The 27,355-nt window shown below is 53.2% G+C and overlaps 1 protein-coding gene across 10 annotated transcripts in view; it reads right to left on the bottom strand.

The window, feature by feature from the left end:
- The window catches only part of ARHGEF10L (Rho guanine nucleotide exchange factor 10 like), a 111,706-nt gene that overhangs the window by 24,736 nt on the left and 59,615 nt on the right, over positions 1-27,355 (bottom strand). For 8 of the 10 annotated variants that reach the window (XM_073656159.1, XM_073656160.1, XM_073656161.1 and 5 more), the window contains 14 exons: positions 15,129-15,245; positions 13,927-14,035; positions 11,638-11,744; positions 11,489-11,566; positions 11,005-11,184; positions 10,782-10,898; positions 10,602-10,694; positions 10,352-10,525; positions 10,006-10,151; positions 9,735-9,913; positions 9,550-9,665; positions 9,336-9,469; positions 7,832-7,932; positions 6,367-6,488 (listed from right to left, as the gene is read on the bottom strand). In XM_073656159.1, the coding sequence (XP_073512260.1) occupies positions 6,367-6,488; positions 7,832-7,932; positions 9,336-9,469; positions 9,550-9,665; positions 9,735-9,913; positions 10,006-10,151; positions 10,352-10,525; positions 10,602-10,694; positions 10,782-10,898; positions 11,005-11,184; positions 11,489-11,566; positions 11,638-11,744; positions 13,927-14,035; positions 15,129-15,245 (1,773 nt within the window). Of the gene's footprint in view, positions 1-6,366; positions 6,489-7,831; positions 7,933-9,335; positions 9,470-9,549; positions 9,666-9,734; positions 9,914-10,005; positions 10,152-10,351; positions 10,526-10,601; positions 10,695-10,781; positions 10,899-11,004; positions 11,185-11,488; positions 11,567-11,637; positions 11,745-12,363; positions 12,550-13,926; positions 14,036-15,128; positions 15,246-27,355 lie in introns of those variants that run through there. The other 2 variants (XM_073656164.1, XM_073656166.1) reach the window with 2 other exon arrangements.

The raw sequence follows: 27,355 nt of genomic DNA, 5'->3' as shown, positions 1-27,355 counted from the left end.
AGCGTTATAAGAGGAGCTGATATCGGTCACATATGGTGTAATGTCTGGAGGTTATATCAGTACTGGAGAGTTATAAGAGGGGCTGATATCAGTCACATATGATGTAATGTCTGGAGGTTATATCAGTACTGGAGCGTTATAATAGGCTGATATCAGTCACATATGGTGTAATGTCTGGAGGTTATATCAGTACTGGAGCGTTATAAGAGGGGCTGATATCAGTCACATATGATGCAATGTCTGGAGGTTATATCAGTACTGGAGCGTTATAAGAGGAGCTGATATCAGTCACATATGGTGTAATGTCTGGAGGTTATATCAGTACTGGAGCGTTATAAGAGGAGCTGTTATCAGTCACATATGGTGTAATGTCTGGAGGTTATATCAGTACTGGAGCGTTATAAGAGGGGCTGATATCAGTCACATATGATGCAATGTCTGGAGGTTATATCAGTACTGGAGCGTTATAAGAGGAGCTGATATCAGTCACATATGGTGTAATGTCTGGAGGTTATATCAGTACTGGAGCGTTATAAGAGAGGCTGATATCAGTCACATATGGTATAATGTCTGGAGGTTATATCAGTACTGGAGCGTTATAAGAGGAGCTGATATCAGTCACATATGATGTAATGTCTGGAGGTTATATCAGTACTGGAGCGTTATAAGAAGAGCTGATATCAGTCACATATGTAATGTCTGGAGGTTATATCAGTACTGGAGCGTTATAAGAGGAGCTGATATCAGTCACATATGGTGTAATGTCTGGAGGTTTTATCAGCACTGGAGCGTTATAAGAGGAGATGATATCAGTCACATATGGTGTAATGTCTGGAGGTTATATCAGTACTGGAGCGTTATAAGAGAGGCTGATATCAGTCACATATGGTGTATTGTCTGGAGGTTATATCAGTACTGGAGCGTTATAAGAGGCTGATATCAGTCACATATGGTGTAATGTCTGGAGGTTATATCAGTACTAGAGAGTTATAAGAGGGGCTGATATCAGTCACAAATGGTATAATGTCTGGAGGTTATATCAGTACTGGAGCGTTATAAGAGGCTGATATCAGTCACATATGGTGTAATGTCTGGAGGTTATATCAGTACTGGAGCGTTATAAGAAGAGCTGATATCAGTCACATGATGTAATGTCTGGAGGTTATATCAGTACTGGAGCGTTATAAGAGGAGCTGATATCAGTCACATATCATGTAATGTCTGGAGGTTATATCAGCACTGGAGCGTTATAAGAGGAGCTGATATCGGTCACATATGGTGTAATGTCTGGAGGTTATATCAGTACTGGAGAGTTATAAGAGGGGCTGATATCAGTCACATATGATGTAATGTCTGGAGGTTATATCAGCACTGGAGCGTTATAAGAGGAGCTGATATCAGTCACATATGGTGTAATGTCTGGAGGTTATATCAGTACTGGAGCGTTATAAGAGGGGCTGCTATCAGTTACATATGGTGTAATGTCTGGAGGTTATATCAGTACTGGAGCGTTATAAGAGGCTGATATCAGTCACATATGATGTAATGTCTGGAGGTTATATCAGTACTGGAGCGTTATAAGAAGAGCTGATATCAGTCACATGATGTAATGTCTGGAGGTTATATCAGTACTGGAGCGTTATAAGAGGAGCTGATATCAGTCACATATCATGTAATGTCTGGAGGTTATATCAGCACTGGAGCGTTATAAGAGGGGCTGATATCAGTCACATATGGTGTAATGTCTGGAGGTTATATCAGTACTGGAGCGTTATAAGAGAGGCTGATATCAGTCACATATGGTGTAATGTCTGGAGGTTATATCAGTACTGGAGCGTTATAAGAGGGGCTGATATCAGTCACATATGGTGTAATGTCTGGAGGTTATATCAGTACTGGAGCGTTATAAGAGGCTGATATCAGTCACATATGGTGTAATATCTGGTGGTTATATCAGTACTGGAGCGTTATAAGAGGCTGATATCAGTCACATATGGTGTAATGTCTGGAGGTTATATCAGTACTGGAGCATTATAAGAGGAGCTGATATCAGTCACATATGGTGTAATGTCTGGAGGTTATATCAGTACTGGAGCGTTATAAGAGGAGCTGATATCAGTCACATATGATGTAATGTCTGGAGGTTATATCAGTACTGGAGCGTTATAAGAGGAGCTGATATCAGTCACATATGATGTAATGTCTGGAGGTTATATCAGTACTGGAGCGTTATAAGAGGGGCTGAAATCAGTCACATATGGTGTAATGTCTGGAGGTTATATCAGTACTGGAGCGTTATAAGAGGAGCTGATATCAGTCACATATGGTGTAATGTCTGGAGGTTATATCAGTACTGGAGCGTTATAAGAGGAGCTGATATCAGTCACATATGATGTAATGCCTGGAGGTTATATCAGTACTGGAGCGTTATAAGAGGAGCTGATATCAGTCACATATGATGTAATGTCTGGAGGTTATATCAGTACTGGAGCGTTATAAGAGGGGCTGATATCAGTCACATATGGTGTAATGTCTGGAGGTTATATCAGTACTGGAGCGTTATAAGAGGAGCTGATATCAGTCACATATGATGTAATGTCTGGAGGTTATATCAGTACTGGAGCGTTATAAGAGGGGCTGATATCAGTCACATATGGTGTAATGTCTGGAGGTTATATCAGTACTGGAGCGTTATAAGAGGGGCTGATATCAGTCACATATGATGTAATGTCTGGAGGTTATATCAGTACTGGAGCGTTATAAGAGGCTGATATCAGTCACATATGGTGTAATGTCTGGAGGTTATATCAGTACTGGAGCGTTATAAGAGGGGCTGATATCAGTCACATATGGTGTAATGTCTGGAGGTTATATCAGTACTGGAGAGTTATAAGAGGGGCTGATATCAGTCACATATGGTGTAATGTCTGGAGGTTATATCAGTACTGGAGCGTTATAAGAGGGGCTGATATCAGTCACATATGGTGTAATGTCTGGAGGTTATATCAGTACTGGAGCTTTATAAGAGGCTGATATCAGTCACATATGATGTAATGTCTGGAGGTTATATCAGTACTGGAGCATTATAAGAGGCTGATATCAGTCACATATGATGTAATGTCTGGAGGTTATATCAGTACTGGAGAGTTATAAGAGGCTGATATCAGTCACATATGGTGTAATGTCTGGAGGTTATATCAGTACTGGAGCGTTATAAGAGGGGCTGATATCAGTCACATATGATGTAATATCTGGAGGTTATATCAGTACTGGAGCGTTATAAGAGGAGCTGATATCAGTCCCATATGGTGTAATGTCTGGAGGTTATATCAGTACTGGAGCGTTATAAGAGGGGCTGATATCAGTCACATATGGTGTAATGTCTGGAGGTTATATCAGTACTGGAGCGTTATAAGAGGAGCTGATATCAGTCACATATGGTGTAATGTCTGGAGGTTATATCAGTACTGGAGTGTTATAAGAGGCTGATATCAGTCACATATGGTGTACTGTAATGTCTGGAGGTTATATCAGTACTGGAGCGTTATAAGTGGCTGATATCAGTCACATATGATGTAATGTCTGGAGGTTATATCAGTGCTGGAGCGTTATAAGTGGCTGATATCAGTCACATATGATGTATTGTCTGGAGGTTATATCAGTACTGGAGCGTTATAAGAGGCTGATATCAGTCACATATGGTGTAATGTCTGGAGGTTATATCAGTACTGGAGCGTTATAAGAGGAGCTGATATCAGTCACATATGGTGTAATGTCTGGAGGTTATATCAGTACTGGAGCGTTATAAGAGACTGATATCAGTCACATATGATGTAATGTCTGGAGGTTATATCCGTACTGGAGCGTTATAAGAGGCTGATATCAGTCACATATGGTGTAATGTCTGGAGGTTATATCAGTACTGGAGCGTTATAAGAGGAGCTGATATCAGTCACATATGGTGTAATGTCTGGAGGTTATATCAGTACTGGAGCGTTATAAGAGGCTGATATCAGTCACATATGATGTAATGTCTGGAGGTTATATCAGTACTGGAGCGTTATAAGAGGGGCTGATATCAGTCACATATGGTGTAATGTCTGGAGGTTATATCAGTACTGGAGCGTTATAAGAGGGGCTGATATCAGTCACATATGGTGTAATGTCTGGAGGTTATATCAGTACTGGAGCGTTATAAGAGGCTGATATCAGTCACATATGATGTAATGTCTGGAGGTTATATCAGTACTGGAGCGTAATAAGAGGAGCTGATATCAGTCACATATCATGTAATGTCTGGAGGTTATATCAGTACTGGAGCGTTATAAGAGGAGCTGATATCAGTCACATATGGTGTAATGTCTGGAGGTTATATCAGTACTGGAGCGTTATAAGAGGGGCTGATATCAGTCACATATGATGTAATGTCTGGAGGTTATATCAGTACTGTAGCATTATAAGAGGCTGATATCAGTCACATATGATGTAATGTCTGGAGGTTATATCAGTACTGGAACGTTATAAGAGGCTAATATCAGTCACATATGGTGTAATGTCTGGAAGTTATATCAGTACTGGAGCGTTATAAGAGGGGCTGATATCAGTCACATATGGTGTAATGTCTGGAGGTTATATCAGTAATGGAGCGTTATAAGAGGGGCTGATATCAGTCACATATGATGTAATGTCTGGAGGTTATATCAGTACTGTAGCGTTATAAGAGGCTGATATCAGTCACATATGATGTAATGTCTGGAGGTTATATCAGTACTGGAACGTTATAAGAGGCTAATATCAGTCACATATGGTGTAATGTCTGGAGGTTATATCAGTAATGGAGCGTTATAAGAGGGGCTGATATCAGTCACATATGATGTAATGTCTGGAGGTTATATCAGTAATGGAGCGTTATAAGAGAAAGTGACAGTACCACAGTGTGTGGGAGATTAGATTGTGAGCTCCTGGGCCCAGGACTGATGAGATGAATATATATTAGTGGGTTGTAGCAGAAGGAGCGGGGGGAGGTGTTGTCAGAGGTGCAGGCGGTGTAGCAGGAGGCACAGGGATTATAGCGGGAGGCGCGGGGGGTGTAGCTGAAGGCACAGGTATTATAGCGGGAGGCGCGGGGGGTGTAGCTGAAGGCACAGGTATTATAGCGGGAGGCGCGGGGGGTGTAGCAGGAGGCACAGGTATTATAGCGGGAGGCGCGGGGGTGTAGCAGGAGGCACAGGGATTATAGCGGGAGGCGCGGGGGGTGTAGCAGGAGGCACAGGGATTATAGCGGGAGGCGCGGGGGTGTAGCTGAAGGCACAGGTATTATAGCGGGAGGCGCGGGGGGTGTAGCAGGAGGCACAGGTATTATAGCGGGAGGCGCGGGGGTGTAGCAGGAGGCACAGGGATTATAGCGGGAGGCGCGGGGGGTGTAGCAGGAGGCACAGGTATTATAGCGGGAGGCGCGGGGGTGTAGCAGGAGGCACAGGGATTATAGCGGGAGGCGCGGGGGGTGTAGCAGGAGGCACAGGTATTATAGCGGGAGGCGCGGGGGTGTAGCAGGAGGCACAGGGATTATAGCGGGAGGCGCGGGGGGTGTAGCAGGAGGCACAGGATGAGCTGAATGTCCATTTGAGTGTGATAGATAATCCTGCTCCTCTCCTTCCTCCATCTCGGCCCCCCGGGGATTACACAGCTCTGGATCTGCGGCCGCTCGTCTCCTCGTCTTCTTCCATCTCATTTACTGCACATTACTTCAGATTGGCCGCTGTCAGGTAATTACAATTTGCATTCATTTTTCCCCTCTTAAGAAGATGAGAGACCGATTTAACCTTGTCAGGATGTGAACCTGGAAATCCTGGAACGTGATGGCGGCTCAGTCCTCAATGTCACCACGGTGCGACACGAGCTGCGGGACCCCAAGATTTCAGAGAAGGAGCCCATGTGATACACAAGTGCTGAGAAACCTGCAAATATGGGCGAACCAAGATAGGAGGAACCTGCCTAGATAGAGGGACAGGCTGAAGTATGGAGACAGGAACCTGATGAGATGAGGAACCATGAAAGGACCAACCATGAGAGGAGAACCCGCCACCCTGGGGGATACAGGGAACATAGGGGGTCCGGCCTAGGGAAGGAGGATCTGCAGAGAGACAAGATATGGGGGAGCTGCCGACATTGGAGGAACCAGGGCCTACATGGCTGAGGTAAGGGGAACCTGCTGATATATGGGGACCCTTGCTGAGATAGGAGGGTTTTCTCAGGGACAGAGGGGGGCATACGGAGGTAAGCGGTGGTGTCACTCAGGACCCGCTATGACATAGGAACACGCCGCTATAGTGACGCCGTCATCTGCGCCTTCTCTTAGTCACTGACCTGTAAGTCGGAGGCTTTGGTGGAGAAGGCGGGGAGGCGACACACCAGTGTGGGCGACCAGAATGGGATTTTGGTTTTCCTCTCCTCCTCGGGGCACAGCCAGCCCGGCTGGTTCTCCTCTCCTGGGAAGAGTCAGATAATCAGAAGCCAATCGTGTGTGCAGTATATCCTGCTCCAGCCAATCACAGCCCCTTACTGGTGTCACATGACCTCCACCTGAACTTTTTATTGCAGTGCGAGAACTTCTAGGCCAATCAGATTACAGCCTACGGCCGGTGCTGTAGATCTGAAGGGGGAAGGCGAGTCACAGCGGAGCCGCCAACGTGCGGAGTTACCAATCAAGCAGAAAAAAAAAGCAATTTCTCCCCATTAGAGCTGAATGGTCTTTTTAACGAGTTGCTCTTCTCTTCCCTCTGGCTTTACAGATAAAAAAAAAAAAAAAGCCGAGTTAAGACCACGGAGCGCAATCATCCGGCGCTGAGACATCGGGGCATTAAGAAGTGCGTCTCCAGAATGATTTCAAACAAATTTCCTGCCATTTAGCTTCTCGGCGGCGTCTGCGGGAGCCGAGAGGAAGATAACGACGAGACGTACGGGGCCAGAATCTTCTAAAAAAAAAAAAAGCCCTGATGAGGCCGGGAGCGCAGGGGCGCAGGAGCGCGCCCATTCACAGCGCCGACGCTTCTCTCCTTATTGTGGATGTGCGCGCTCGCCGAACGCTAAAACGCTTTCACAGTTGAAAACCTCTTTGTCCTTGCAATTTTCCCCGACTCCTCTCCGCTTTCTGAAGGGTCTTTTAAAAGAGAGAACAAGCCGCCTACTTGAGATTACGCCGGCGAAAGAGAAAAAAAAAAAAAAATCATAATTGTTTTCCCAGGAGCGAGTTATTTAAAGGGACGATCGCGCTCCAGAGAGGTCCTGACCGTCCCCCCAGCGAGAGGGAATATCCCCCCAGCGAGAGGGAATATCCCCCCAGCGACAGGGAATATCCCCCCAGCGACAGGGAATATCCCCCAGCGACAGGGAATATCCCCCCCGGAGACAGGGAATATCCCCCCCGCGAGAGGGAATATCCCCCCAGCGAGAGGGAATATCCCCCCAGCGAGAGGGAATATCCCCCCAGCGACAGGGAATATCCCCCCAGCGACAGGGAATATCCCCCAGCGACAGGGAATATCCCCCAGCGACAGGGAATATCCCCCAGCGACAGGGAATATCCCCCCCGGAGACCCCAGGACATGTATAATAGCAGGTTTATTAAAGGTACAGGTTAAAATCATGGTGGTGGTATGTGCTCTGTGGGTGCGAGGGGCCCGGTCCTGGAAACAAGAAGCTGCAGCCCCCCACATGATGAACCTGGAGAGGAGAATGAGGGCACTTATCTCACTTTTCGGCCCCCCTTACTAGGACGCTTTGTGTAATCCCGCCGCAGTAACTCTTAGAGATTCATGGAGTCTCTACTTACTGAGGGCGATCTTGGCCAAGTGCATACGGTTCACCCAGGAAATCTTACTCAAGGGATTTGGTGTCAGGAAAAGGACCATGAAACTCATCGGACGTCCAGACCTGGAAGGGTGGGGGGGGGGTGGGGGGAAACAAAATAAGGGTCAGGCGGCATCAGCTACACGAAGAGTTAATACGAGAGGCTGCGATACTGCACAAGCCTGCGGGACGCGCAGAATGGAGGATGCATGCAGTCACTATGCAGACGAGGAGCACAGAATAGAAAAAGAAAAGGTGGACGGCGCCACCTAGAGGTTCAGCAATAAACCGTACAATGACGCTGGATCAGGAGAGGCTGCGTCCGCTGAGCACTGATTGCAGGACAATTTCATGGCACACGGACCGTGCATGTGCCGTCTGATTTTTACGCCCCCATCTAATAGGAAACCCAACGTTACAGTAAAATCACGGCGTGAACCATCAGAATAGATAGAAAGATGTCTGTGATATATAATCAGTGCATGTGTACATGTATTTAGCTAATAAATATAAAATTAAATGAAAAAAAAAAAAATGGTGTGGGATTCCCCTTATTTTTATTAACCAGCTGAGGGAAAGCAGACAGCTGGGGGGCTGGTGTTATTATTCTGGGAAAGGGCTAATATCTATCAAGCTTCCCAGCCTATTAATATCAGCTCACAGATGTCTGCGTTGCCTTTACTGGTTATTAAAAAGGGGGGGGAAGCCCAAAAAAAAAAAAAAACTGACGTGGGGTCCCTCCCTATAACCAGTAAAGACTACACAGACAGCTGTGAGCTGATATTAACAGACTGGGAACCTTGCCCCCTTCCCAGACTGTTATGACCAGCTCTCAGATTTCCCTCAGCTGGTTAATAAAAATTAGGGGGACCTCATGCCATTTTTTTTTCTTTTATTTATTTATTAGCTAAATACAAGTATAGAAAACTACGCATGTAAAGCACTGATTATACATCTCACTGACATATTTCTTTCTATCGATCCCTGTATATAAGATTGTTTTATTAGTTAAAAAAACAAGCTTGAAAAGACAGAATTACTGTATGTAAAAGCTGATGTTAACGCATGGCATACGGATGCTAGGTGACGTTGTAGCATTTAATACTACTCCCATGAACTGCAATGGAGGGAGAAGTGTGTATAGATGGCGGCCGTTAGGTTATATACGGCTTTCTGCAGGACCAAGCATTGTCCTGCTAAATGCGGGGGGGACCATGGAAGTCTAACTTACCTCCGTCCGCTCATGGGCAGCTCCTCTTCTCACAAACCGAGAAGTATTTCTGTGCCCAGATAGTAGTGGGCCCCAAAGACTGGCACAGCCGGCCCCAAAGACTGGCACAGCCGGCCCCATCTCGATCCACAACATCTATGTTGTGTACGCGCAGGTGAGACGCGGGCATCACCTTGGGTCTTACCAGACACGAACCTTCTTACTAAACCCCCCAGATCAGTTACCACGTGGCTGCCATCACTTGCCCCAGACTCACTTGTCGGATTTCCTCGGCATCTGGAGCTGGAGACGGAGGTGACATTTATTTGCTGACTGGATCTCCTCTTCTTTCAGTCGGATGAGTCTCTGTAGACCCAAACACCAGTCCTGAGCCACCGTCATGTTCAGATTCTGGGCGAGGGAAAGAAGCGACACCGTGAGACGGAGAACAAAGATTATAGGGAAACTGTCAGCGGGGAGATCTGTGTCACCTGGTAGGTGCCGTGCAGGGTGCTGATGAGCTGCGTGATCTGCTCCACAACGTCTAGGTCTTTCTTTACATCCTGCAGCTCCTGATAGAGGCGCGGGGACCCCAGAGACACTTTATCTAGAGGGGCGGACATGATTACTAATATGCATATTCATATATAGACCCCCAATGATTGACAGCACTCACTTTGTCCTGCAGAGGGCGACTGTTTCTTGCTGGTGGACTGTGGTCCCCCGGCTGCTTCCTTCTCGTACACATTTCCTTCCTGTCCAAACTCGGCCACTTGGAGCTGGGGTAAGGCGGCGTTCCACTTGAGCACATAGCGAGGCCCGAGGGGAACAAGGTTCCCAATATCCGGCTGCCCCCTGGTAAAAGGATAGTTACTGAGACATTAGAGTGGTCACAATGTGCTTGTAGCCCCCCCCGATTCTAGCGCAGACCCCGCAGAGATGCTCACTTGAAGTTGATGTTGGCGCACACGAGCACGTCATTGAGCAGGAAGAGCTTGCGCTCCTTGGACTTCAGCAGCTGACCCTTCTCCCCGTACACCATCTCGGTGAGGGTCTCGCAGATGAGGAGCTGGTGCAGGCCGGAGCTCAGATTCTGCAAGAAGGAGGCGAGAGATCACATCCGGAATTTAGGAGACAACAATGCCCTGCGCCATGTCATCTAGTGGCCGTCGTTATAGGGGCCTCAAGATTACGTCTACCCCTTCACCTACCAGCAGGGAGACAGTTACCCATCATCAGGATCTCCGGACCCCCAGATGGGGGTGGTGGCATGGACCCCTCTCCCCTACCCACCTTGTACAGCGTGCTGCGGTCACTGATGCTCTTGCACAGCTGCTGGATCTCGGCCACTTGGTCGGCGACTCGCTTCTGCTCGTTCAGCTTCTCCGCCAGGGTCTCCAGCTCTGTGAGCGCCAGCTGGAGAGACAAGCGGTCCTGGTGTCCCCGCGGCGTGTTCTTCAACATGTCCTGGGGCAAAGAAGGGTCAGTGATGGATGCGGGGGGCATGGAGGAGATATCGGGGCAGGAGGGGGGCGACACTTACCTGTAATAGAAGAATGAACTGGGGAAAGCGCTGGATCGGCTTCACCATCAGCCCGTAGAGCGTCACCCTGTCCGGACTGGCCGCCTGCTTCTTCTGTAAGACAGAGGGATCTCCAGAGGTTGGGAACTACAACTCCTAGCATCCTCCAGTTATCAGGACACAATCAGGGGCGGCTCTCACCTTCAGGAACTCCAAGAAGGCCGGCTTGGTGAGACACGCTTTCTTGATCAGCGTCATGGCGTTGGTGAAGTTATTGACGTAGTCGCTGTAGACATCGAGCACCATGGACTTGGAGAACTGGAGGCGGAAGAAGAAGAGTATCTACGTGTATTTAATCCTGTGTGATACTGTCTGCTGAGCCGTGTACCTAAGCCCGCAGCACTAGCTGCCGCTGGTCACTCACCGAGGCCACAAACAGGTCCCCGATCTTCTCGGTGGAGTCCCACTCTGCGACGCGGGAGGACAGGGCGATCTGGAAGATGGAGTGGCAGTGCAGGATCTCCTTCACCCGGGAGAACACCAGCTGACACTTCCGAGCGCTCAGGAGTTTGGGCTCCATCTCCAGCAGGGGGTTGCGGTAATCCTGGAGGATGATGAGGATGATGAGGAGGAGGATGATGATGATGATGAGATCAGGCCTTGCAGCGCCCTCAGTAGAAGCAGGAATCAAAACTCAGAAATCTGCTGACAGCGACGTTCTCACTTCTGTTTTTTTTTGTCTCATATTCTCCGTCCGTCTCACTTCATTCTCTCCAATTGCTGCCATTGCATAGGAGACCCCAGCCAGCGACCCCCGGGCCAGGACTCTGGATTTCAGAACCAGGAGGATCAGGCTGAGCAGCGCCCCCCTATTGTCCAGGACATCACAAATACTAACGAGGACTCACCTGCAGAACCCGCTGCAAGGACTCCACGTAGCTGCGCTCGCTCTGTACGATGGAGGACAGGATGTGACGCCGCAGAACCTGCGAGACACACAAAGCTGCAATACCTGAGCCGGCAGACAGCGCCACGGCCGCCATAACGCAGCCCTCACCTGCTGGGCGCTCAGCCCCTCCGGCATCGGCCCCAGCTCCGACGGTGGAGGGGTCATATCCAGATCGCTCACTTCCAGGAAGCCCATCTCCTCTTCCTCCGAGTCTCCTAAAAGAAGAAATATTGCATGAAGCAGGAGGCCGAGGGGGAAAGAGCGCGCCAAAGAGGCCGAGGGGGAAAGAGCGCGCCAAAGAGGCCGAGGGGGAAAGAGCGCGCCAAAGTGGGGGAAAGAGCGCGCCAAAGTGGGGGAAAGAGCGCGCCAAAGTGGGGGAAAGAGCGCGCCAAAGAGGGGGAAAGAGCGCGCCAAAGAGGGGGAAAGAGCGCGCCGAAGGGGCCGAGGGGGAAAGAGCGCGCCGAAGGGGCCGAGGGGGAAAGAGCGCGCCGAAGGGGCCGAGGGGGAAAGAGCGCGCCGAAGGGGCCGAGGGGGAAAGAGCGCGCCGAAGGGGCCGAGGGGGAAAGAGCGCGCCGAAGAGGCCGAGGGGGAAAGCGCGCGCCGAAGAGGCCGAGGGGGAAAGCGCGCGCCGAAGAGGCCGAGGGGGAAAGCGCGCGCCGAAGAGGCCGAGGGGGAAAGCGCGCGCCGAAGAGGCCGAGGGGGAAAGCGCGCGCCGAAGAGGCTGCTGGGGGGGAAACAGGGAAGGAGGCCAGGGAAAGGCGGAGAAAGAGTTTAGCGGGGAAGCAGACAGGTGGCCGGGGTGAGTCCTTGGGGGGGAAGAGGGGTGACAGTTACCCGAGGAGATGCTCTCGTCCGTGTTGGTGTCGCTCTCTGACATGGGCTTTTTAGAGCGTGACCTCCGGAACCATGTTGTGGGTCTGCCCATCCCCCGGCCCAGGCTGAGCCTCAGGGCCATGTTACTGGTGTGAGTCTTGGCGTACATGGCCGGGTGTGACTGTGGCACTGACTGAGGAGCAGGGCTTGGGTGTCAGTGTCTGGGGAGGAGGAAGAGGAGGAGGAGGAGGTGTCCTGGGTGCTGACAGTCGAGGTTTACACTGTGACTCACATATCACTTCCCTGTCCATAGAAAGATACGGCAGATAATACCCGGCGTGTGCCAGCTGATGCCAGGGCCGCCTCAGATGCCCACAGCCCACCCGATATTAATCCAGAGTCCAAGGGTTTGTCCAGGATTTAGAAAAGCATGGAGGCTTTCTTCCATAAACAGCGCCACCCGTGACTGCACGTTGTGTGTGCTATTCCAGATCAGCTTCATTACAATGAATGGAGCCTGCAGCAATACCAGGCACAACCTGCAAGCAGGGGTGGTGCTGCTTTCAGAAGAAAGCTTCCATGCTAAAAAAAAAAAAAAAAACTTTAAATCTAATACTCAAGTTACATCCGGAGCTGCAGCAAGAATTCGGCCATGTGACACCGTGCTCTTAGAGAAAATGCGGCTCTGGATGATGGTGACACAGGGCCCGGAATCCAGTGTGAGGCACAGGGGCCCGGAATCCAGTGTGAGGCACAGGGGCCCGGATTTGGTGAAAGGGGACACAGGGACCAGCAGTGGGGAGGAGGACACATGGATCCAGTCGTGGGGAGGAGGACACATGGATCCAGTCGTGGGGAGGAGGACACATGGATCCAGTCGTGGGGAGGAGGACACATGGATCCAGTCGTGGGGAGGAGGACACATGGATCCAGTCGTGGGGAGGAGGACACATGGATCCAGTCGTGGGGAGGAGGACACATGGATCCGACCGGGGGGAGGAGGACACATGGATCCGACCGGGGGGAGGAGGACACAGGGACCCGACCGGGGGGAGGAGGACACAGGGACCCGACCGGGGGGAGGAGGACACAGGGACCCGACCGGGGGGAGGAGGACACAGGGACCCGACCGGGGGGAGGAGGACACAGGGACCCGACCGGGGGGAGGAGGACACAGGGACCCGACCGGGGGGAGGAGGACACAGGGACCCGACCGGGGGGAGGAGGACACAGGGACCCGACCGGGGGGAGGAGGACACAGGGACCCGACCGGGGGGAGGAGGACACAGGGACCCGACCGGGGGGAGGAGGACACAGGGACCCGACCGGGGGGAGGAGGACACAGGGACCCGACCGGGGGGAGGAGGACACAGGGACCCGACCGGGGGGAGGAGGACACAGGGACCCGACCGGGGGGAGGAGGACACAGGGACCCGACCGGGGGGAGGAGGACACAGGGACCCGATCGGGGGGAGGAGGACACAGGGAATCGGTCAGGTAGAGAAGGACACAGGGACCTGCAGGGGGGGACCGTTTGTCTGGTGAGGTTACAATATAGGTGGCGCTGGGCCTGGAGTCTTGTACCTGTGGTTTCCTTGCGCTGCAGGAAGGTCACTTTTCGCATGACGGCGATCCGCGTCTTCTCCAGTCCGTCCTTTGTGCCGCTGCGAGCCGCCTTCATCAGCTGCGTCATCTGCAGAACATACAGAAAACTCCATATACAGTTCAGTGCTGTGCGGGGGAAGAGGACACAAGATGGCGAAGAATGAGACGCCACACAGGACATGGATGTATGTGTACAGGAGGGGGGCGCCACAGCCGGCACCGAGCGGGCGCCACAGCCGGCACCGAGCGGGCGCCACAGCACTAACAGGGCAAGCACAGGAGGGAAGCAGAACACAGCAGTGCACCCAATATCTGTGCGCCCCCATATCACAGCCCCCCGATCATCCACCGTAAAAAAATAATTCCACCCAAATATAAAATTTACCTGTCTTACATATATCATTATATACAGAAGATACCCAGGTTATACCAGCTGTCCATACAGCATTATATACCCAGGTTATACCAGCTGTCCATACAGCATTGTATACCCAGGTTATACCAGCTGTATATATACCATTATATACCCAGGTTATACCAGCTGTATATATACCATTATATACCCAGGTTATACCAGCTGTCCATACAGCATTATATACCCAGGTTATACCAGCTGTATATATACCATTATATACCCAGGTTATACCAGCTGTCCATACAGCATTATATACCCAGGTTATACCAGCTGTCCATACAGCATTATATACCCAGGTTATACCAGCTGTCCATACAGCATTGTATACCCAGGTTATACCAGCTGTATATATACCATTATATACCCAGGTTATACCAGCTGTATATATACCATTATATACCCAGGTTATACCAGCTGTCCATACAGCATTATATACCCAGGTTATACCAGCTGTCCATACAGCATTATATACCCAGGTTATACCAGCTGTATATATACCATTATATACCCAGGTTATACCAGCTGTCCATACAGCATTATATACCCAGGTTATACCAGCTGTCCATACAGCATTATATACCCAGGTTATACCAGCTGTCCATACAGCACTATATACCCAGGTTATACCAGCTGTCCATACAGCACTATATACCCAGGTTATACCAGCATGCCCCATCTCACTATACAGAGTATTAGATGGCAGTACGCTCTCGTTTTGGGCTGCTCCTGGATGGAGGATGGAGGATGGACACACAGAGCATTGTACCTTGCTGTTGTATCTGTGTTTCAGTTCGCGGACGTCTCTTTTCCTGACCCTCAGAGCCAGGAGCTCTCTCTTAGTTTGGCTGTACCTCTCCTTTAGTCTATTAAGATCTGGCGATAGCTGCAGGTGGGAAGCAAGACAAGCAGGGAGAGGGCAGCGTAAGCCGAGCGGTGAGCACAGCGGCAGCGGCACTCCACGGTTAGTAAAGAGTTAACCCCAGCTACACAGAAGCAACACGTAACATGCAGAGAACATAGGACATGTAAGTAGACGGGGCCCTGGGGCCAAACTGCACCTTCTGGGAGGACAGCGGTACAAGACTGACAGTGTCTGGGGTTCTGTGTATGAGCGCCATCTTCAGGTCATTATGTATTATATTTAAAGGGAACCTGTCAGCTGACCTGGTCCCCAAAACTGCCCCCGTGACTCTACCCCCGCTATCCCTGCTTTATAACTACTCTCTTCTTATGGCTTTGATATCTCTATATACCTTCAACATCAACTTTTATTCTATGTTTTCAAGTATCTCAAGACTAGTCCCGCAGGGTACCGATATCGCTGGACTAGTCCTGCCTCCTACATTGGCGCCGATTTCCCCGGACTAGTCCTGCCTCCTACATTGGCGCCGATTTCCCCGGACTAGTCCTGCCTCCTACATTGGCGCCGATTTCCTCGGACTAGTCCTGCCTCCTACATTGGAGCTGATTTCCCCGGACTAGTCCTGCCTCCTACATTGGAGCTGATTTCCCCGGACTAGTCCTGCCTCCTACATTGGAGCTGATTTCCCCGGACTAGTCCTACCTCCTACATTGGCGCCGATTTCCCCGGACTAGTCCTGCCTCCTACATTGGAGCTGATTTCCCCGGACTAGTCCTACCTCCTACATTGGCGCCGATTTCCCCGGACTAGTCCTACCTCCTACATTGGCGCCGATTTCCCCAGACTAGTCCTGCCTCCTACATTGGCGCCGATTTCCCCGGACTAGTCCTGCCTCCTACATTGGAGCTGATTTCCCCGGACTAGTCCTGCCTCCTACATTGGCGCCGATTTCCCCGGACTAGTCCTGCCTCCTACATTGGCGCCGATTTCCCCGGACTAGTCCTGCCTCCTACATTGGAGCCGATTTCCCCGGACTAGTCCTGCCTCCTACATTGGCGCCGATTTCCCCGGACTAGTCCTGCCTCCTACATTGGAGCCGATTTCCCCGGACTAGTCCTGCCTCCTACATTGGAGCTGATTTCCCCGGACTAGTCCTGCCTCCTACATTGGAGCTGATTTCTCCGGACTAGTCCTGCCTCCTACAGTACAGACCAAAAGTTTGGACACACCTTCTCATTTAGAGATTTTTCTGTATTTTCATGACTATGAAAATTGTACATTCACACTGAAGGCATCAAAACTATGAATTACCACATGTGGAATTATATACTTAACAAAAAAGTGTGAAACAACTGAAAATATGTCTTATATTCTAGGTTCTTCACAGTAGCCACCTTTTGCTTTGATGACTGCTTTGCACACTCTTGGCATTCTCTTGATGAGCTACAAGAGGTAGTCACCGGAAATGGTCTTCCAACAATCTTGAAGGAGTTCCCAGAGATGCTTAGCACTTGTTGGCCCTTTTGCCTTCACTCTGCGGTCCAGCTCACCCCAAACCATCTCGATTGGGTTCAGGTCTGGTGACTGTGGAGGCCAGGTCATCTGGCGTAGCCCCCCATCACTCTCCTCCTTGGTCAAATAGCCCTTACACAGCCTGGAGGTGTTTGGGGTCATTGTCCTGTTGAAAAATAAATGATGGTGAAACTAAACGCAAACCGGATGGAATAGCATGCCGCTGCAAGATGCTGTGGTAGCCATGCTGGTTCAGTATGCCTTCAATTTTGAATAAATCCCCAACAGTGTCACCAGCAAAGCCCCCCCACACCATCACACCTCCTCCTCCATGCTTCACGGTGGGAACCAGGCATGTAGAGTCCATCCGTTCACCTTTTCTGCGTCGCACAAAGACACGGTGGTTGGAACCAAAGATCTCAAATTTGGACTCATCAGACCAAAGCACAGATTTCCACTGGTCTAATGTCCATTCCTTGTGTTCTTTAGCCCAAACAAGTCTCTTCTGCTTGTTGCCTGTCCTTAGCAGTGGTTTCCTAGCAGCTATTTTACCATGAAGGCCTGCTGCACAAAGTCTCCTCTTAACAGTTGTTGTAGAGATGTGTCTGCTGCTAGAACTCTGTGTGGCATTGACCCGGTCTCTAGTCTGAGCTGCTGTTAACCTGCGATTTCTGAGGCTGGTGACTCGGATAAACTTATCCTCAGAAGCAGAGGTGACTCTTGGTCTTCCTTTCCTGGGGCGGTCCTCATGTGAGCTAGTTTCTTTGTAGCGCTTGATGGTTTTTGCAACTGCACTTGGGGACACTTTCAAAGTTTGCCCAATTTTTTGGACTGACTGACCTTCATTTCTTAAAGTAATGATGGCCACTCGTTTTTCTTTACTTAGCTGCTTTTTTCTTGCCATAATACAAACTCTAACAGTCTATTCAGTAGGACTATCAGCTGTGTATCCACCAGACTTCTGCACAACACAACTGATGGTCCCAACCCCATTTATAAGGCAAGAAATCCCACTTATTAAACCTGACAGGGCACACCTGTGAAGTGAAGACCATTTCCGGTGACTGAAGCTCATCAAGAGAATGCCAAGAGTGTGCAAAGCAGTCATCAAAGCAAAAGGTGGCTACTGTGAAGAACCTAGAATATAAGACATATTTTCAGTTGTTTCACACTTTTTTGTTAAGTATATAATTCCACATGTGGTAATTCATAGTTTTGATGCCTTCAGTGTGAATGTACAATTTTCATAGTCATGAAAATACAGAAAAATGTTTAAATGAGAAGGTGTGTCCAAACTTTTGGTCTGTACTGTATATTGGAGCTGATTTCCCCCCCGGACTAGTCCTGCCTCCCATATAGGCGCTGATTTCCCCGGACTAGTCCTGCCTCCCATATTGGCGCTGATTTCCCCGGACTAGTCCTGCCTCCCATATTGGCGCTGATTTCCCCGGACTAGTCCTGCCTCCTACATTGGAGCTGATTTCCCCGGACTAGTCCTGCCTCCTACATTGGAGCCGATTTCCCCGGACTAGTCCTGCCTCCTACATTGGAGCCGATTTCCCCGGACTAGTCCTGCCTCCTACATTGGAGCCGATTTCCCCGGACTAGTCCTGCCTCCTACATTGGAGCCGATTTCCCCGGACTAGTCCTGCCTCCTACATTGGAGCCGATTTCCCCGGACTAGTCCTGCCTCCTACATTGGAGCCGATTTCCCCGGACTAGTCCTGCCTCCTACATTGGAGCTGATTTCCCCGGACTAGTCCTGCCTCCTACATTGGAGCTGATTTCCCCGGACTAGTCCTGCCTCCTACATTGGTGCCGATTTCCCCGGACTAGTCCTACCTCCCATATTGGCGCCGATTTCCCCGGACTAGTCCTGCCTCCCATATTGGCGCCGGTTTCCCCGGACTAGTCCTGCCTCCCATATTGGTGCTGGTTTCCCCGGACAAGTCCTGCCTCCCATATTGTCGCCGATTTCCCCGGACTAGTCCTGCCTCCCATATTGTCGCCGATTTCCCCGGACTAGTCCTGCCTCCTACATTGGCGCCGATTTCCCCGGACTAGTCCTGCCTCGAGACGCATGTGCGGTGTTCTGCCCCCTAGTGATGGGCAGTGAAGCCGGGTGTACGCTGATGGGGCTGTTAGAAAGCAGGAAAGGCGTGGAGCATGGCTGGAGTGGCGATTTAGGGCATGTATGTATCGCTTGTAAGGTGCTACTGTCAGGCAGGGCTGTAGCACCACCAGTCACCACTAGGGGACACACAGGTTCTATACACACAAAGCCATTATCTCCATTCACCCAAATGTTCCTTCCTCCCATATAAATCACTGAGCTGAATAATGCGGATTCCTCCAATAATAACACCCCGGCCACCAACCTAAACGGTCACTCCACCACCAGCAGATGTGCCGATTTCAGCACCCTCCATCCAAATTAAAGGGACAGCCACAGAAAAGTCTGCAAGAAATCCTCCATGTGTGAACGTATCCTTATACTCCATCCAGGCCGTATAACTATAGGAAACCTCCACAGACTGCGGCCGGGGGCGAGCGCGAGAGTGTGAGAGCGTCCGACATCTCCATGAGTCTGCGCTCTGCCCGCTGCCTCCTGTGCCAACCCAGCTGCCAGGTGAGAGGGGAAAGAGTCAGGACCCAGAGACGGCGGGCAGGTGAGAGGGGAAAGAGACAGGACACAGAGACCGCAGGCAGGTGAGAGGGGAAAGAGACAGGACCCAGAGACCGCAGGCAGGTGAGAGGGGAAAGAGTCAGGACCCAGAGACGGCGGGCAGGTGAGAGGGGAAAGAGACAGGAAACAGAGACCGCAGGCAGGTGAGAGGGGAAAGAGACAGGACCCAGAGACTGCAGGCAGGTGAGAGGGGAAAGAGACAGGACCCAGAGACGGCAGGCAGGTGAGAGGGGAAAGAGACAGGACCCAGAGACCGCAGGCAGGTGAGAGGGGAAAGAGACAGGACCCAGAGACCGCAGGCAGGTGAGAGGGGAAAGAGTCAGGACCCAGAGACGGCGGGCAGGTGAGAGGGGAAAGAGACAGGACCCAGAGACCGCAGGCAGGTGAGAGGGGAAAGAGTCAGGACCCAGAGACGGCGGGCAGGTGAGAGGGGAAAGAGACAGGAAACAGAGACCGCAGGCAGGTGAGAGGGGAAAGAGACAGGACCCAGAGACCGCAGGCAGGTGAGAGGGGAAAGAGACAGGACCCAGAGACGGCAGGCAGGTGAGAGGGGAAAGAGACAGGACCCAGAGACTGCAGGCAGGTGAGAGGGGAAAGAGACAGGACCCAGAGACGGCAGGCAGGTGAGAGGGGAAAGAGACAGGACCCAGAGACCGCAGGCAGGTGAGAGGGGAAAGAGACAGGACCCAGAGACTGCAGGCAGGTGAGAGGGGAAAGAGACAGGACCCAGAGACGGCAGGCAGGTGAGAGGGGAAAGAGACAGGACCCAGAGACCGCAGGCAGGTGAGAGGGGAAAGAGACAGGACCCAGAGACCGCAGGCAGGTGAGAGGGGAAAGAGACAGGACCCAGAGACCGCAGGCAGGTGAGAGGGGAAAGAGACAGGACCCAGAGACCGCAGGCAGGTGAGAGGGGAAAGAGTCAGGACCCAGAGACGGCGGGCAGGTGAGAGGGGAAAGAGACAGGACACAGAGACGGCGGGCAGGTGAGAGGGGAAAGAGACAGGACACAGAGACGGCGGGCAGGTGAGAGGGGAAAGAGACAGGACACAGAGACCGCAGGCAGGTGAGAGGGGAAAGAGACAGGACACAGAGACCGCAGGCAGGTGAGAGGGGAAAGAGACAGGACACAGAGACGGCAGGCAGGTGAGAGGGGAAAGAGACAGGACACAGAGACGGCAGGCAGGTGAGAGGGGAAAGAGACAGGACCCAGAGACTGCAGGCAGGTGAGAGGGGAAAGAGACAGGACACAGAGACGGCAGGCAGGTGAGAGGGGAAAGAGACAGGACACAGAGACTGCAGGCAGGTGAGAGGGGAAAGAGACAGGACACAGAGACGGCAGGCAGGTGAGAGGGGAAAGAGACAGGACCCAGAGACTGCAGGCAGGTGAGAGGGGAAAGAGACAGGACACAGAGACGGCAGGCAGGTGAGAGGGGAAAGAGACAGGACACAGAGACTGCAGGCAGGTGAGAGGGGAAAGAGACAGGACACAGAGACCGCAGGCAGGTGAGAGGGGAAAGAGACAGGACCCAGAGACCGCAGGCGGGTGAGAGGGGAAAGAGACAGGACACAGAGACGGCGGGCAGGTGAGAGGGGAAAGAGACAGGACACAGAGACGGCAGGCAGGTGAGAGGGGAAAGAGACAGGACACAGAGACCGCAGGCAGGTGAGAGGGGAAAGAGACAGGACCCAGAGACTGCAGGCAGGTGAGAGGGGAAAGAGACAGGACCCAGAGACGGCAGGCAGGTGAGAGGGGAAAGAGACAGGACCCAGAGACTGCAGGCAGGTGAGAGGGGAAAGAGACAGGACACAGAGACGGCAGGCAGGTGAGAGGGGAAAGAGACAGGACACAGAGACTGCAGGCAGGTGAGAGGGGAAAGAGACAGGACACAGAGACTGCAGGCAGGTGAGAGGGGAAAGAGACAGGACACAGAGACTGCAGGCAGGTGAGAGGGGAAAGAGACAGGACACAGAGACGGCAGGCAGGTGAGAGGGGAAAGAGACAGGACACAGAGACGGCAGGCAGGTGAGAGGGGAAAGAGACAGGACACAGAGACGGCAGGCAGGTGAGAGGGGAAAGAGACAGGACACAGACGGCAGGCAGGTGAGAGGGGAAAGAGACAGGACACAGAGACGGCAGGCAGGTGAGAGGGGAAAGAGACAGGACACAGAGACCGCAGGCAGGTGAGAGGGGAAAGAGACAGGACCCAGAGACGGCGGGCAGGTGAGAGGGGAAAGAGACAGGACACAGAGACCGCAGGCAGGTGAGAGGGGAAAGAGACAGGACCCAGAGACCGCGGGCAGGTGAGAGGGGAAAGAGACAGGACCCAGAGACCGCAGGCGGGTGAGAGGGGAAAGAGACAGGACACAGAGACGGCGGGCAGGTGAGAGGGGAAAGAGACAGGACACAGAGACGGCGGGCAGGTGAGAGGGGAAAGAGACAGGACACAGAGACCGCAGGCAGGTGAGAGGGGAAAGAGACAGGACCCAGAGACTGCAGGCAGGTGAGAGGGGAAAGAGACAGGACACAGAGACGGCGGGCAGGTGAGAGGGGAAAGAGACAGGACACAGAGACCGCAGGCAGGTGAGAGGGGAAAGAGACAGGAAACAGAGACCGCAGGCTGGTGAGAGGGGAAAGAGACAGGACACAGAGACCGCAGGCAGGTGAGAGGGGAAAGAGACAGGACACAGAGACTGCAGGCAGGTGAGAGGGGAAAGAGACAGGACACAGAGACGGCAGGCAGGTGAGAGGGGAAAGAGACAGGACACAGAGACGGCAGGCAGGTGAGAGGGGAAAGAGACAGGACACAGAGACTGCAGGCAGGTGAGAGGGGAAAGAGACAGGACACAGAGACCGCAGGCAGGTGAGAGGGGAAAGAGACAGGACACAGAGACCGCAGGCAGGTGAGAGGGGAAAGAGACAGGACACAGAGACCGCAGGCAGGTGAGAGGGGAAAGAGACAGGACCCAGAGACGGCGGGCAGGTGAGAGGGGAAAGAGACAGGACACAGAGACCGCAGGCAGGTGAGAGAGGAAAGAGACAGGACACAGAGACCGCAGGCAGGTGAGAGGGGAAAGAGACAGGACACAGAGACCGCAGGCAGGTGAGAGGGGAAAGAGACAGGACCCAGAGACGGCGGGCAGGTGAGAGGGGAAAGAGACAGGCCGCAGATGGCACAGACCGCAGGCAGGTGAGAGGAAAGAGACAGGCCGCAGATGGCACAGACCGCGGGCAGGTGAGTGGGGAAAGAGACAGGCCGCAGATGGCACAGACCGCAGGCAGGTGAGAGAGGAAAGAGACAGGCTGCAGATGGCACAGACCGCGGGCAGGTGAGAGGGGAAAGAGACAGGCCGCAGATGGCACAGACCGCAGAGACTGCAGGCAGGTGAGAGAGGAAAGAGACAGGCCACTGAGACCGTGGGCAGGTGAGAGGGGAAAGAGACAGGCCACAGAGACCGCAGGCAGGTGAGAGGGGAAAGAGACAGGACACAGAGACGGCGGGCAGGTGAGAGGGGAAAGAGACAGGACACAGAGACCGCAGGCAGGTGAGAGGGGAAAGAGACAGGACCCAGAGACGGCGGGCAGGTGAGAGGGGAAAGAGACAGGACACAGAGACCGCAGGCAGGTGAGAGGGGAAAGAGACAGGACACAGAGACCGCAGGCAGGTGAGAGGGGAAAGAGACAGGACCCAGAGACGGCGGGCAGGTGAGAGGGGAAAGAGACAGGCCGCAGATGGCACAGACCGCAGGCAGGTGAGAGGAAAGAGACAGGCCGCAGATGGCACAGACCGCGGGCAGGTGAGTGGGGAAAGAGACAGGCCGCAGATGGCACAGACCGCAGGCAGGTGAGAGAGGAAAGAGACAGGCTGCAGATGGCACAGACCGCGGGCAGGTGAGAGGGGAAAGAGACAGGCCGCAGATGGCACAGACCGCAGAGACTGCAGGCAGGTGAGAGAGGAAAGAGACAGGCCACTGAGACCGTGGGCAGGTGAGAGGGGAAAGAGACAGGCCACAGAGACCGCAGGCAGGTGAGAGGGGAAAGAGACAGGACACAGAGACCGCGGGCAGGTGAGAGGGGAAAGAGACAGGACACAGAGACCGCAGGCAGGTGAGAGGGGAAAGAGACAGGACACAGAGACCGCGGGCAGGTGAGAGGGGAAAGAGACAGGACACAGAGACCGCAGGCAGGTGAGAGGGGAAAGAGACAGGAAACAGAGACCGCAGGCTGGTGAGAGGGGAAAGAGACAGGCCACTGAGACCGCGGGCAGGTGAGAGGGGAAAGAGACAGGCCACTGAGACCGCGGGCAGGTGAGAGGGGAAAGAGACAGGCCACTGAGACCGCGGGCAGGTGAGAGGGGAAAGAGACAGGCCACTGAGACCGCGGGCAGGTGAGAGGGGAAAGAGACAGGACACAGAGACCGCAGGCAGGTGAGAGGGGAAAGAGACAGGACACAGAGACCGCAGGCAGGTGAGAGGGGAAAGAGACAGGCCACTGAGACCGCGGGCAGGTGAGAGGGGAAAGAGACAGGCCACTGAGACCGCAGGCAGGTGAGAGGGGAAAGAGACAGGCCACAGAGACCGCAGGCAGGTGAGAGGGGAAAGAGACAGGACACAGAGACCGCAGGCAGGTGAGAGGGGAAAGAGACAGGACACAGAGACCGCGGGCAGGTTAGAGGGGAAAGAAACAGGCCACAGAGACCGCGGGCAGGTGAGAGGGGGAAGAGACAGGACACAGAGATGGCAGGCAGGTGAGAGGGGAAAGAGACAGGACACAGAGACCGCAGGCAGGTGAGAGGGGAAAGAGACAGGAAACAGAGACCGCAGGCTGGTGAGAGGGGAAAGAGACAGGACACAGAGACCGCAGGCAGGTGAGAGGGGAAAGAGACAGGACACAGAGACCGCAGGCAGGTGAGAGGGGAAAGAGACAGGCCGCAGATGGCACAGACCGCAGGCAGGTGAGAGAGGAAAGAGACAGGCCGCAGATGGCACAGACCGCGGGCAGGTGAGAGGGGAAAGAGACAGGCCGCAGATGGCACAGACCGCAGGCAGGTGAGAGAGGAAAGAGACAGGCCGCAGATGGCACAGACCGCGGGCAGGTGAGAGGGGAAAGAGACAGGCCGCAGATGGCACAGACCGCAGAGACTGCAGGCAGGTGAGAGAGGAAAGAGACAGACTGCAGATGGCACAGACCGCAGGCAGGTGAGAGAGGAAAGAGACAGACTGCAGATGGCACAGACCGCAGAGACTGCAGGCAGGTGAGAGGGGAAAGAGACAGGCCGCAGATGGCACAGACTGCATGCAGGTGAGAGGGGAAAGAGACAGACCGCAGATGGCACAGACCACAGGCAGGTGAGAGGGAAAAGAGACAGACCGCAGATGGCACAGACCGCAGGCAGGTGAGAGGGGAAAGAGACAGGCCGCAGATGGCACAGACTGCATGCAGGTGAGAGGGGAAAGAGACAGACCACAGATGGCACAGACCGCAGGCAGGTGAGAGGGGAAAGAGACAGACCGCAGATGGCACAGACCGCAGGCAGGTGAGAGGGGAAAGAGACAGGCCGCAGATGGCACAGACCGCAGGCAGGTGAGAGGGGAAAGAGACAGGCCGCAGATGGCACAGACTGCATGCAGGTGAGAGGGGAAAGAGACAGGACACAGAGACCGCGGGCAGGTGAGAGGGGAAAGAGACAGGACACAGAGACCGCAGGCAGGTGAGAGGGGAAAGAGACAGGACACAGAGACCGCAGGCAGGTGAGAGGGGAAAGAGACAGGACACAGAGACTGCAGGCAGGTGAGAGGGGAAAGAGACAGGACACAGAGACTGCAGGCAGGTGAGAGGGGAAAGAGACAGGAAACAGAGACCGCAGGCAGGTGAGAGGGGAAAGAGATAGGACACAGAGACCGCAGGCAGGTGAGAGGGGAAAGAGACAGGACACAGAGACCGCGGGCAGGTGAGAGGGGAAAGAGACAGGCCACTGAGACCGCAGGCAGGTGAGAGGGGAAAGAGACAGGAAACAGAGACCGCAGGCTGGTGAGAGGGGAAAGAGACAGGAAACAGAGACCGCAGGCTGGTGAGAGGGGAAAGAGACAGGACACAGAGACCGCAGGCAGGTGAGAGGGGAAAGAGACAGGCCGCAGATGGCACAGACCGCAGGCAGGTGAGAGAGGAAAGAGACAGGCCGCAGATGGCACAGACCGCGGGCAGGTGAGAGGGGAAAGAGACAGGCCGCAGATGGCACAGACCGCAGGCAGGTGAGAGAGGTAAGAGACAGGCCGCAGATGGCACAGACCGCGGGCAGGTGAGAGGGGAAAGAGACAGGCCGCAGATGGCACAGACCGCAGAGACTGCAGGCAGGTGAGAGAGGAAAGAGACAGACTGCAGATGGCACAGACCGCAGGCAGGTGAGAGAGGAAAGAGACAGACTGCAGATGGCACAGACCGCAGAGACTGCAGGCAGGTGAGAGGGGAAAGAGACAGGCCGCAGATGGCACAGACCGCAGGCAGGTGAGAGGGGAAAGAGACAGACCGCAGATGGCACAGACCGCAGGCAGGTGAGAGGGGAAAGAGACAGACCGCAGATGGCACAGACCGCAGGCAGGTGAGAGGGGAAAGAGACAGACTGCAGATGGCACAGACAGCAGGCAGGTGAGAGGGGAAAGAGACAGACCGCAGATGGCACAGACCGCAGGCAGGTGAGAGGGGAAAGAGACAGACCGCAGATGGCACAGACAGCAGGCAGGTGAGAGGGGAAAGAGACAGACCGCAGATGGCACAGACCGCATGCAGGTGAGAGGGGAAAGAGACAGACCGCAGATGGCACAGACCGCATGCAGGTGAGAGGGGAAAGAGACAGACCGCAGATGGCACAGACCGCAGGCAGGTGAGAGGGGAAAGAGACAGACCGCAGATGGCACAGACCGCAGGCAGGTGAGAGGGGAAAGAGACAGACTGCAGATGGCACAGACAGCAGGCAGGTGAGAGGGGAAAGAGACAGACCGCAGATGGCACAGACAGCAGGCAGGTGAGAGGGGAAAGAGACAGACCGCAGATGGCACAGACCGCATGCAGGTGAGAGGGGAAAGAGACAGACCGCAGATGGCACAGACCGCAGGCAGGTGAGAGGGGAAAGAGACAGACCGCAGATGGCACAGACCGCAGGCAGGTGAGAGGGGAAAGAGACAGACTGCAGATGGCACAGACAGCAGGCAGGTGAGAGGGGAAAGAGACAGACCGCAGATGGCACAGACAGCAGGCAGGTGAGAGGGGAAAGAGACAGACCGCAGATGGCACAGACCGCAGGCAGGTGAGTACAGACATCTCTCCTGACCGGATAGTTGGTTACAATGTATCAGTGAACACAGGACTGTGCAGACTGGATACAATTGTGACAAGTATCTGGCCGGTTTCTTTTAGAAGCAGAAGACAGTGCTGAGCACTGGTCTACGTGACGGACACTGGTGGTCTACGTGACGGACACTGGTGGTCTATGAGGATCGGCTGTGTGCCCGGACGGGGGCGGACGGCCGTGGTCCTGTATACACGGGGGGGGGCTGATACCGTCATCTGCATGATGGTGGCGGCACATTCACACTAACATTGCAGAGCGTTGTGTCGGGGATCCACAGAGCTGCCGCTGTTGTGTCAGGAGATTGCTCAGAAGACAACTCCCTAATAAAACAATGATCCTCCAGCGACTGCACGTGTCCTGCGCTGTATTCCCACCTCCGCTGCTGGGCGACAACCAATATGGCCGCCTCCAGGGTGGTCACCGAACTCTCTGCCTAACTATGTAGAGATGAAGCAGCGGAGGATCGAATCAGGGCTGGATCCGCTCACAGGGTTTTGCAGCTTTTTTTTTTTGCATATAGATGCCATACACTACATGCAATGCATTCTGGTCTGTGGCGGTTTTTCTTGCATATGTCCCATAGGCTT

The sequence above is a fragment of the Phyllobates terribilis genome, unplaced genomic scaffold, assembly GCF_046119375.1.
Source record: "Phyllobates terribilis strain yellow unplaced genomic scaffold, ASM4611937v1 Scaffold_12__6_contigs__length_324123572, whole genome shotgun sequence".
Taxonomy (NCBI): Eukaryota; Metazoa; Chordata; class Amphibia; order Anura; family Dendrobatidae; genus Phyllobates; species Phyllobates terribilis.
The sequence above is the reverse complement of the archived record's forward strand: the minus strand, read 5'-3'. Positions and strand labels throughout refer to the sequence as shown.